Source organism: Marmota flaviventris, chromosome X (assembly GCF_047511675.1).
Source record: "Marmota flaviventris isolate mMarFla1 chromosome X, mMarFla1.hap1, whole genome shotgun sequence".
Classification (NCBI taxonomy): domain Eukaryota; kingdom Metazoa; phylum Chordata; class Mammalia; order Rodentia; family Sciuridae; genus Marmota; species Marmota flaviventris.
In genome coordinates this window covers 94,340,667-94,353,490 of record NC_092518.1, presented here as the reverse complement: position 1 = coordinate 94,353,490, position 12,824 = coordinate 94,340,667, and the positions used below count along the sequence as shown (strand labels likewise).

The window sequence follows — 12,824 nt, the reverse complement described above, 5'->3', positions numbered from 1 at the left end:
AGGGAAGCAAGGCCACAGCCCATTAGAGGTGATGGGAAGGGATATGCAGGAGAAAAGCTGTTCAGTGTTGCTCAGGCTTGACTTCTAGTTGTGCCCAGAGCCTGTTGCCATTCCTAAGAATCTGCTATGTGCCTAGTTCCTGGAGAGGTATTATGGGATAAAAAGAGTAGTTAACAGCATGGTCCCTGCCTCCATGTAACTGGCAATCAATCAAGTGAGGGCGATCGGTTTATTGCATCTGACCTCAAACCAGACGGTGCCCACCAAGGTTTACACGCCATGAGGAGGTCTGAGGAACATATGGAATGGGGGCTGAGTCCTCAGAGAAGATTTCATGAGGGAAGTGGCACCTGAATGGACTCATGAAAGATGGACAGGGGATAATGGTAACAAGTGGGGTGAGTGGAGCCCTCCCTATAGGAGGCATGGCCAGAGCATGGTATGTATGGTGACATGAGCACACTGACACCTTGGAAATGCAGGATGTCAGTGGGGAGCAGTGAGAGGTAAGGGAGGAAAAGTGACTGATTCTCCAAAAGGTACTGGGGACATAGGTTACACACACTCTTATCCTGCACGATAAGGTCACACGAGGCTCACACGGCTATTGTTACGTTAATGCTGCCCACACCAAACCAGATATGCCACAACACCTGGCTTCCAGAGCCCTATAAGTCTGCTCATGCTAAAGACAAGTCCTTACCACCTCTCAGGGAGGTTAGGGCTATTATACCAAGTTACAGAGAGGTGGAAAACTCTCTGCCCTCAAAGGTGAAGTGACTCACTTAGAGCAGAGACAGAATCAGGACTTCAACTTGGGTCTCCTGACCCTGTCCCCAACCCTGAGCTCTTCCTGACTCACTTTACCACTAATAACCACCCTTGCAATACCGGCGATCTTGGACTCTGGATAACTCAACTACTGAGTCCAACCATTCTCCACACTCCAGGCAGTTCTGAACACCACAGAATGCAATGGGGGTCCCCAACAACACACTTTCATGGCCACACAGCTCAGGGGAAATAAAGAACCCGGGAGCAGGCCCAGAACAGACCCAATGTCAGAGACTTGCCCCAGGCCCAGGGGGGCCAAGGCTAGCTAGAATCCCAACTCCCCATGAGGTCCACAGCAAACCATTTCCCACTGTTTCCAACCCAAGTGGCCAGGAGTGAAGGGCATCCTTGCCTCCCCAGGGATGAAAAAACAGACATTACTGAAGGATTCAGAAAATTCTTTGGAGAGGCCAAGGCTGTGGATCATAAATCAGCAACCCAGACACAACAATCTGACATTCTGGCCTTTAGCATCTTGTATTTTCAAAACAAAATGATACACCAGCGCCAAGAAGGATTATCAAGATTTATGGAGAACTCCAAACAGAGGGGAGAGAAGGGGATTGAACCAAACTTACCAGGCCGAGGATCTGTAGAATGCTGAAGTGATAAAAGAACATGAGGCCAGTTGAGAGAAGAGCCCACCGGAAACTGCTGAGGGGCTCTGGGGTGTAAGCACCTGGAGGGAGATGGGAGAAGGTGAGATTGTGGAAAAAGTGACCCACTTTCCTCTGCCCATGAGGGCATGGATGCTAAGGTCATAGTTGTAGCCTGTTCATTGTCCCCTTTTACCCATCAGTGATAGCTACTTCAGAGAGAGCCTTGCTGATTAGCTGGGTACTCAAAACAGCCCCTTCCTGACCTCTGTTCTGCCATTCGATGCTGAGGCCATTATAAAGAGATGATTTTTTATTATAAAAATAATACATGCTCATTAAAGGTAATTTAGAATGCTGAAAAGTAGAAAAAAAAGATAGAGGAAAAGAAGAAAAACAGCCCCAGTACTCTACTACCAGAATATAATCACTGCTAATGCCTGCTGTGTCTCCTTGGTCATTTTTTCTATGCCTCATAATTTTCTTTCATTTTTAAATTAATACTTGGAATCACATACATGCACAATATATTGTTGATTATATATATGAGTGTGTGTGTGTATAAAATTATGAAGTCTTCATTTCTACATTTATTTCCTCTTAGTTCATTGAGGAAAGGTATGATGTGGTGATTGAGAACGTTAACTTTAAACTCAGATGGCCTTGGTTGTGCAAGCTTCAACTCTGCCACTTACTGGCCATGTGATCCTGGGAAAGTGGTTAAAACTCCCTGAAGACTCAATTTACTTGCTTATAAAAGGGAATAACAATAGCCCCAGAATCTGGCACAACATGAGTGTTCAATGAAATGTTAAGATGCTGTCACTGTAATTCAAAGAACTGAAGACGTGCCATATCTAACAGTGGTGCCATCGAAGAACTATTGAACAACTCCTCCCCCCAGGAACTCCAAAAATAATATATTTCCTTTCTATTATTTCTGGGACTAGATCCCAGTAGGCTTGGACATATTCCAGAATTTACAGAGCAGGGGCATGGTTTATAGAATGCTGCAGGTGTCACTCTGAATGGGGACTCAGAGGGGGTGGTTTGAGAATGAAAGGGACTTGAACCCCCCCACTCAAGGAAGCAGGGGTGATATCATATCCTGGACTAGTACTTTCCCAAGTCTTTCCTTTAGCGACTGATCCATTCATTCAATAGTTATGAGGCAGCTAGACTATTCTAAGAAGATAAGTTCCCTGCAGCCTCAGACTCATGGTCAACAATTATAAAGGAGTGGGGTGGAGGGGTGGCTGTAATGTGAAGATAAAAATCAGCCTGCAGGATGGGGTGGAGCAAAGAATGCTTCTTGATAGAGGGAGCATGGGAGTGGTCCTGAATTGGACTTCCTAAAGCGGGGCCCTGGGATTCCAAAGCAGCAGCCTACTCCCAGTCAGACAGAGTGAGGCAATTCAGAGAATCACAGTTAAGACTTAAGTAGGAGAGTGGGATGAGGGCAATAAACAGGCGGAAGACTCAGGCTGGCAGGGCTGGGCCATGTACCACAGTAGGAGCCACACTAAGGGCTTTGGGCTTCATTCCATGTAGCAGGGTCCTGAGCTCAAATGCCTCAAGTGTCAGGCCAAGTAATAGGAAGCAGGGGTGTAACCACGGTCTAAGAGACACTGGGGGATGCTAGAGACTGGAAAACTGGAAAGCCCACACCCCTTCACTCCACCAATCCTTGCCCTGCAAGGATATGGCCCAAAAAGAACTCCCCCCCCCCTCTTTTTTCCACTTTTATAAGAGTGGCCAGAAATATGAAACTTTATGTGGAACTTCCTGATTTTTAAATGTTGGCAACTAATTCCAAATGTGCTAAGAATGCCTGATGGATCAAACAAAACATGTCGTATGGACAGATTTCAGCTCCTGGGTGGCCAGACTTGAGCTCTAAAGCAGAAGGAGCTCTGAGGCAAGAATGTGCTAGAAACACACATGTGCTTATAAGAGGTCACCCTTTTCACTGCAGCAGAGAGTGGAGGCAGGGAGATTAGCAAGGAAATTGTAGAGAGAACAGGATGGTTTTTGAAGGTAAGAGCAGTGGGGCTACAGAAGAAAAAATGAAGGAAAATATCACTAGAATGTGGTAGAATACTGGATGCGTGTCTAGGGTTGGTGGGGGGCGGGGTAAGGGGAAGGAAGGACCACAGAGATTCTTGGGCTTCTAGCTTGGGCATCAGTGGGGTGATGATACTATTTAGTGTGGTAGATAAGAGGAAAAAGCAGGTGGGTGCAGAGGGTACGGAAATGAGGAGGTCTATTTTAGACATTGAAATTGCAGTATCTGTAGAATGTATGGGAGGACATGTCCCTCCGGTGGCTGAATGTACTCTAGGATGTACAGGGTGATGAATGACAGTGTAGGTACTAGAGCCCAGCCAGTGGAGGTTTTCACATTGTGGTTCTATCACCTATCAGCTTCAGGGCCTTAGGCAAGTCTTGGTATCTACTGAAGTCAGTTTAACTCATCTGTAAAATGAAACAGTACTACCTAATTCACAAGGCTGTTGGACAGAAGAAAAAATATGCTGTAATTACAGTACTAGGATTTAACAAATGCTGATTATTTTTATTTTAGGAGTCACAAATTCAATGAAAAGGATGGGGTGAACATCCATATGTAGGAAGAAGGCCAGAGACACAAGACTAAGAAATACCATGTAAGGTAGAGGAGTGAAGAGAAGAAAAAGGAAGGCGACAGGGTAACTAAAGCCAGGGGATCTTCTCTGGGAGAAGCTCAGCCTTGCTCTAGGAACAAGAGACAAGGCTGTGACATATCTGAGTCAAAGGCCCTTTGAGGATATAGCTACCATCCCTCCATTTTGTAGATGGAAAAACTGAGGCCGGGAGATGGGCAGTCACACAGCCAAAGTTACTCTGGCAAAAGACTTGGGAAACCAACCCTCAGGGACTCAGTGCCCAGTGCTTCTGTTGCCACTTGCACAGGCCTCAAACATACCACATTGGACCATTTCTTTCCTTGTCTGCCTACCTTCTAGACTGAGCACAGCCCAGGGTCAGTAACCACATCAGATCCATGTGTGTGCCCCTAGAGTCTAGCAGAACTTGACTTGTAAAAATCCACTGAGTGATCCACTTGGGCTGTGTGCACTTGCCTGCCTGCTCAGTGAGTGTGAAGTGGGCACTGTGTTGTCACCTGGCTTCTGGGGCACGTAGGGGCACGCAGGGGAAGAAGGGACCTGGAGGACTGACAGGTGCTCATAAAGGATGCATCCCACTGATAGAGCCTCCAGCCATTGCTCCCCAGATGTCCCTTCCCTCTAGCCTTTGCTTGGCTTCTTCTAGTGGGAGCTGATATAGGCCTTCTATGCCAGGTGGTAGCTACAGGAGAGGCCCTGAGTGTGTGTGGTGTGGGGGGGGTGAGGCGTCCTCATCCAGGAGGCAGCTCGGCAGCCATAGGCCTGGGGAAAGCTGGGACCAGGGGTGGGCACTCAGTCGCCCACCCCCTCATCTACCCTGCCTGTGGCAGCCCCAGACCATATCATACTCCATGTTCTGGGGTAAAGGAACAGCCAGATACTACCAAGGGACATGCTTCTAAGTACTTTCGCTGTCCCTTGTCCAAAGTTTCACTTTAGCATCATTCCTTCCATGTCACATAATCTGCCCTATACCAGACAGAGTTTGCTAAGCGAGGGGCTGTTTCTGAATTTCCTCTTCATCTCCAGGACCTGATACATAGTAGGCACCTAAAATCTCTGTGTGGGCAAATGAACAGTACAGACTTTTAGAAGAATCATAAAAGTATAACCCTATGGCTCAATGCTACTTACTACTTTGAAGACCACCACTGATAATCTAAAGAGCTCAATAAACCATCCTTATTTGCCCAAAGAAATCCACAATATTAAGAAACCAGAAACAAAACAAATATGGGAGATGAGTTAGGTAAACTATTGGTACCTCAATATTGTTACAATAGTACACTGCCATTCAAATGACAGCCAAACTATGTACCTGTGTGAACAGATCAGTCCATGGCTGGTAATATCAAGTATAAATGACAGAACGTCAAGTAGCTTAAAAACAAAGACCATGGGTTCAGACAGCCTTGTGTAGTGTGTCACCTATCTATGGGGGTGACCTCGAGTAAATCACACTGCCTCTCTAAACTCCTTCTCCTCTATGTGGACTGGAGGTAGAATCCACCTCTGAAGGATAATGAATGGAATAAGAAAGATGACAAAATATGTATGGAAGCCAGCCCAGCATAGAAATGGCTGCTGGTATTTCTACCATGGTGACCATAGCCATGCAAAATCTTATAAAAGTCTGGAAGAGGATAGGGAATGTTGTGAAGAGGTGGCCTTCAATGAAGGGCTCTTTGACTATGGTTTCCCTTGCCCTTTCACTATTGTTAGTTCTTTTCATTGCAAAAATGATCAAATATTCAATTTCTTTGAGAAAGAAAGAAAGAACGAGCAAGCAAGAAAGAACAAACCCACCCTGGGCACAGATGACTCATTCAGTCTCTGTGGTTACATGAAAATTGTATGCAAACCCACATCATTCTCCTCACTGTGTACCTGGATGTGACCCTTGGGATAATCCCAATGGGGGAAAAAAAAAACAAAAAAACAGTATTGCTTGTAAAGGAAAACAGAAACTTTTAAACACTTTCAGAAAAATTAAATATATAAAACTTTTTTTTCTACTTTAGGAAAAAATGTGACATTTTCTGTTAGCATTTCTATCCCAGGAGGATAGAAGTATGTCATCTCTAAAGGTAGGGGGAAACCAAGATAATTGCTTTTTCTAAAATCAATTTCTGCCAGAAGGAAGCTTTATGAGTACTGGGAACCAAAGCAATTGTACCACCAGTGGGAAGGACTGATCCCCAGGGGCATCCCAAGGGACCTTTGTCTCATCCTACAATTCTACCCAGAAGGGCTTACACCAAGAAGATGAGACTGGGTAGGGTGGCATCCCATTCTCTTGTCTTCTTCCTGCTTTCTTCCACTTAGTTGCTTATCCATGCTGCCTGGTCCTTCAACATCTATGACAGCCATGGGGCTCATGGCAGGCAGTGGGGAAAGTCAGAGAGACCCTGCCCTTGAGTGTCATCCTGCAGTTCACAAGTGAAGGAAGACTGAGTGTGATAAGTATAGTAAGTAAGGTGACATTGAGGAAGGGTAGCTGGAGAAGATGATGCTTGAGATGAATTTTAAAGAACAAGAAGGACCTGGGTAGGGCTTGAAGGAAGCAACATTCCAGGCAGAGTATAGCCTGAGAAAAGTTGTGGAAATGGCAAATGGTGTGTTCTTTGTGTATAATTACATAGAGTTCTGTGATACTGGAAAACATAAAATTCTTTGAGGGGGGCATGTGGCAGGAGATAAAACTGGAGAGGCAGGCAAATGGGGCCTGGTTACGAAGAGCCTTGTTCACCATGCTGGGGAACTTGACCATTTTTTTTTTTAATATTAAATTGCATTTTTTAAAGTTTTTTTTTTCATATCTGTATTTTATTTTTATGTGGTGCTGAGGATCGAACCCAGTGCTTCATGCATGCTAGGTGAGCGCTCTACCTCTGAGCCACAACCCCAGCCCCAGGGAACTTGACCTTTATCCCATACACAATGAGAAGCCACAGGAAGGGTTTCAACAGGAAAGAGAAAAGGTCAGCTTTCTGTTTCAGCTAACTGGGCTGCTCCACAGCAATGTGGACAAAAAACTAGGAGATGGGACTGAAGACAAGGCCAGACCCAGCTGTAGTATACTTGGAAATTTGTCAAACATGAAGGAGACATCAAGGGTAACTTCCCACTCTATGACTTCAGGAACTGAGGGGTGTTAATTTAGGGGAGAAGTGTTATCACTGAGTGCCTGTCTCCCACAGGCTGATTTCTAGGACTAGAACTCAGGAAATGGGGAGGGCCTGCAAACAGAGCTTGGAGTGTGGATAGGGTAAATGGAGAAGAGTCCCCAAATTGAGATTATAGGACCAAGGATGGGGCTTTGAAAACAGCAAGAATTAGGTACCCAGCAGAAGGAGAAGGGTTCATGAAAAGAGAAAACTAAAAACAAAATGAAAGAGGTCATCATAGAACTAGGAGAGGGCTATTGTGGAAGTTGAGAGAATATTAAGTTTCAAGAAGAAAAGGATTGGTAATGTTATATGCCCTATTACTTGAACTGACCAATAAATAACATAGCTACAAGCCACATGTGACGACTCACATTTACATTTACTACTTTTGAATAAAATTAAAAATGTGGTTCCTCAATCACATCAGTCACATTTCAAGTGCTTGACAGCTATGTATTTCTAATGGCTACCATATTGGACAATGCAGAGATTCACATTCCCATCACCACAAAAATTCCACTGGAGACACAATTCTCCAGAGGGGTAAAGTGAAGACAAACACTCCCATACAGCTTGACAACATACTGGTCACAGGTGATCTTTCTATAGGGAAGTAGCAACCAGGAATTGGGTGGTGAAAGATAAAATGTTTTCGAGGTATGCAAGGAAAAGAATTTCAGAAAAGGGAATAGGGTATGCAAAAATGACAGAGAAATGATTAGTCAGATTCTCTACATTCTCAATTCCTTCTCTGAATGTCCCTTTCATCCTTTTGTCTTTATTGGACCTATTTCTCTCCAGAAGGAGCCTGCTTCATCTGTAGCCCTCTAATATAGTGACTGATTTTTCAAATTTGGCTCATGTTATCTAGAAAGAGTAGCTTCTTTGTTTGCATTGCTGTTTCCGGATCCTTTTCCCAAATCCCCACAGATATCACCCTATGCCACCTGCCATTCTTCCCTTCTACATTTATCTACAGACATATGGGTCATGACCCTATTCCCTTGAATATATTACACCTGGTTTGGTACCACTGTCTCCAAACCCATTTGTCATATTTTTTGATAATTTTTACATGTGCCTAGAGGAACTTTCCAGGATCTTGTTCTCAGTTCCTTAGCCTCCTCTCCTTGATGATCTTGTCCAGCACCAAACCTCAGTCACTCATTCTCAGAGTCATGCCTGAGGCCTTATAATTAGGGACAATTTCTACCTTTCCCTAATTTCAAAGTCAAACATTCCCTCTTCAACCCTCATTAATATCTTTCCTGTGGGAGACCAACCTAGCACGTGACTGAGTTAACTCCCCTGCTGGGCGATGTGGCATCAGCCACCCATGCTGCTAGACTGCCCCACTCTTCTAGGGTTTGAGTGACTGTCTTCATTCCTGGGTGTGTCTTGCTACAGCCCCATGGGTGGAGCTAAGCTCACCTGTTCCTTTGTAACATAACCCCTTGCCCTGTTTAGGATAGAATCTTCCACGGAAGTGCCTTGTGTGTGTCCCCTTCTCTTATGTGCCCTTGGGTGTGGCCTACCCAGGTGTCAGTCAACCTGCTGACAGTGGACATCATGAAGCTGGCCTCAGCCCCCTGAAACCTGACCCCTTGCCTCATTTCAATAGCTTCTCCTCAATAAAAGAGGTCAGTGCGTGCTCTCGCTCTCTCTCTTCCTGCAGACCCTTAAGGTCAGAGGAGCCGTCACAGTGACCCCAAAGAAAAAGGTATTTGTGTCTCTTGTGTGGTTATTTTGCGCAGCCCAGTTAGCCCAGTTTATCTAGAGTAACCCCTGAGCCTTTTAGTTGCGAGAACACAAACCCGGCACTTTCCGATTTAGTCTAACTGTGACCCCAAAGTGTTTGACCCTCCTGGAATCTGTCACAGATCAATTGGCCCTACCACTTTTTTGCTGTCCTCCTTGTCTCCGTCTTCCCTCCTTTAATTCCATGGCCCATCATTCTAATTATCCCTTGCAGACACCTTTGGACCTACTGTTCCCCTTGTTATTGTACTCCCCTGGGGAAATAAAACGCCTTAGCCCTAGTGAAATCTCAATCTCTTTCTCCCCATTGCCTGCCCTACACAGCTGAAGACGGCCAAAGAAAAACAACAGGACTGGCTGTTCTCACGTCAAAGTCGTGATCACAAACTTCAAGTGCACCCTTCATGTTGCCAGGCAATCATACCGTACTCCCCAGCTCCATTCACTCTCTCACTCTCCTTGGCCACAATTTAATATCTTATCTGCTCTTCTCAAACCCTTAATACTTCTATTCTATTCTCACTCTCAGATGATGGCTCTGCTTCCCATTCCACTGAGAAAGAAAGGAATCAGATTAAAACTTCTTCAAGCACTCCTGATCACAGCCAAATTTGCTCTGCCATCATCCCTGTGACCACAGATAAACTTCCCTGAGTCCCAGTCAAGGCTAGGCTTTGCATTTACATCAGATGTTACCCCCTCTCTGCTACTCAACCATGTTACTCCAGCCATCGTTTTTCTATCTTACATGAACAACCTCCCGTCTTACTGGATTATTCCCATTACCATGTAAACTAAACCCACTGGAATTGCTCCCATTCCAAAACAAACACTTGACCTCACTTCTTCCTCCAGCCACTGCTCATTGCTCCACAACCCTTTACAGCAAAACTCCTTGAAAGAATCATCTACACCTGATCTGTCCAATATGGTACCTACTAGTCACATGCAGCTGTTCAGGGCTTGGAATGTGGCTACTTTGAATTGAGATGTGCTACTACTACAAAATGCATCCTGGATTTCAAAGGAAATTGAGTAAAATGTATATGTCATAATTTTATGTTGCTTATATTGGAATGAGAATATTGGATAAACTGGATTAAATAAGGTATATTACTAAAATAAATTTCATTTGTTTGCCTTACCCATTTTTAGTGTGATCCTAGAACATTCAAAATTACATATTTGGCTCATATATTTTTATTGGACTGTATCTGTTTATCCTCCCAACCTTTAATTTCCCTCTTCTGATTCTCTCTTAAACTCATCAGGTTTCTCCCCCTGTACCAACACATCTCCCATCAAGGTCACAAGTGATCTTCTTGGTAGAAGGGGGACTACTGAAGAGGAAGAGGATCAGGGAAAGGAAGGTGAAGAAGGTATGGAATAGGGGGGATAGGTTATGGAAGGTATAAATGACCAAAGTGTGTTCTATGCATGTATGAAAATACCAAAATCAAACTCATTATTCTGTATGTTTAATATGCATTAATAAAACAAATGACCATTCAATGAGCAATTCTCTGGCCTCATCCTATGTACCTTTCTGTTGTTGTAACATTCTTCACTTGGCTTCTGGCATGCTACTCTCCATTTGTTCTCTTCTTGCTCCTTTACTGGTTCCTCCCCATGGCTCTGACCTCTAAATACTGAATAGGATCAGACTGCACAACTCAGAGCTTTTCCTTGTCTACTTTCATCCCATAATTGACTGGAACCAATCTTATGACTTTAATTATGATCTACATGCTAATGACTATAAAAATGGTGTATCAGCTTGGACCACAAGCCTGAAATCCAGGCTCATATAAGCCTACACTCAATATCTAGTAGGCATCTCAACCTTAAACCAAACTTCTGATCTTGACTCCTGTGGTAGGTCATGACAGTAATGGCTCCTAGTGAATCATGCCTTCCCAGAATCCACACCCCTATTATGTTTCCCTCCCACACTGATTTGGTCACATGATTTGCTTTGGCCAATAGGAAATCATCAAAAAAGAATCTCTCAGGCTTGATGAATACTTTTGGGGACATGCCTTCTTAGAATACTATCTTTAGAGCCACATGCCATGAAACACTATGTGGATAGGGAGGCCTGAGCATCCCAGCTGAGCCCAGACATGACCAGTAGAAGATCTCAGTTCAAATTGCCAAAACAAAATACCATAGACTGAGTGAGTGACTCAAACAACAGAAATTATTTTCTCATGGTTCTGAGGCTACAAGTCCAAGATCAAGGCATCAAAATGGTTGATTTGTGGTGAAGGCTCACTTCCTGGCTAAGAGACAGCCAGGTTCTCACTGTATCCTCACATGGTGGGGATTAATCCCATCATGACAGCCATACTCTGTGACCTCATGAAACACCAATTACCTCCCAAAGGCCTGATCCCCAAGTACCATCACACTAGCAGTTAGGGATTTGACAAGTGAATTTTGGAAGGACACAAACACTCAATACATAATGAAAAACCCATACAATTGTGGGAAATAATGTCATTGTTTTAAGTTACTAAGTAATAGGAATGGTTGTTATACAGTAATAGATAACTGAAACAGCACTTCTCCCTCACAAAAAAAACAATAAACAAGTACAAAAGTCCTTCTCTTTACCTTCTTTATCCCAATAACTTGCTTTAGTAAAAAAAAAAAAAAAAAAAAAAAAGTTTTTTTTTTTTTTTTTTTTTTTGCAACTGGGGATTGAACCTGGGGCCTTGTGCATACTAGATAAGCACTGTACCACTGAACTGCCTCCTCAGCCCAGTCAAAAATTTTACAGTCATCCTCACCCCTGTCTTCTCCCACCCCACATTTGATCCGTCAGACAATTCTATTGGCTGAACCTTCAATATATATCCAGAACTCAAAGACTTTTCCCTGCCTCTGCCTCCTTTTCCATTCTCAGCACCCTGACACAAGCCCCATGATCCATATGACTCCTGGATTATTACAAATAGCACTAACAGGTCTCCCTACTTCTACACCTGCTCACTTGCAGTCTAATTTCAGCATAGCAACCAGGCAATCCTTTAAAAATTTAAATCAGATCATGTTCAGTCTTCTGCTCAAAATCCTACAATGGCCTCCCATCTCCCTAAGAATAAAAATTTAAAATATCCTTATGATGGCCTACAAACCCTACATGTGATGTGCCCTCTCATCTCAATCACCTCTCTGATCTCATGTCCTAGCACTCTGCCCTTCCTTCACAGTTCTAGCCACAATGAGTTACTTGCCTGGAACAGTCTAGAAACATGTCTTCCTCAGGGCCACTGTGCTTATTATTTCCTGTGTTTGGCATATCCTTCCCCTAGAGATCAAATGGCTTGTTCTCTTGCCTGTAAGTCTTTGCTCAAATGTCACATTTTCAATGAAATCTTCTCTTTAAATGAAGCCACCACATTTAAATTGCAGCCCTCCACAACCATTGAGCAGTACCCTGCCCTTTACTCTGCTGTATCTCTTCTCTCATGGCACTCACCATCTGGACTGTATAAATTCCTTGTTTCTGTACTGTCTCCTCCCACATGAGCATAAGCTCCATGAAAGCAAGGATATTTCTGTTTCTTCACTGCTTTTATCCCCAACAACAATAACACTGCCTGACCCAGAGTGGGGACTCAATTCACTGAAAGAATGGTGTGCTCAGCCCTGCATGCTCATGAACTTGGCAGAACTCATTATCACTGGACTAACACATGGGGGAATGGGCAGAGGTGAGGCTGAGGACTGGTACAAGAATTCTGTTTAGGACTTAGATATCTCAGAGAGTACAAATCACCTTGTGATGTTTTTAA

General features: G+C 44.0%; 2 protein-coding genes across 4 annotated transcripts in view; one reads left to right on the top strand and one right to left on the bottom strand.

Moving 5' to 3' along the window:
• Ammecr1 (AMMECR nuclear protein 1) overlaps nt 1-10,458 on the top strand; it is a 143,821-nt gene extending 133,363 nt beyond the window's left edge. The window contains exon 4 of the mRNA XM_071606683.1: nt 10,296-10,458. Coding sequence (XP_071462784.1) covers nt 10,296-10,439 — 144 coding nt within the window. The 3' untranslated portion in view covers nt 10,440-10,458. The remainder of the gene's footprint in view (nt 1-10,295) is intronic.
• Tmem164 (transmembrane protein 164) overlaps nt 1-12,824 on the bottom strand; it is a 166,387-nt gene that overhangs the window by 4,476 nt on the left and 149,087 nt on the right. For all 3 annotated transcript variants that reach the window (XM_027930773.2, XM_071606684.1, XM_071606685.1), the window contains one exon: nt 1,413-1,513. In XM_027930773.2, the coding sequence (XP_027786574.1) occupies nt 1,413-1,513 (101 nt within the window). The remainder of the gene's footprint in view (nt 1-1,412; nt 1,514-12,824) is intronic.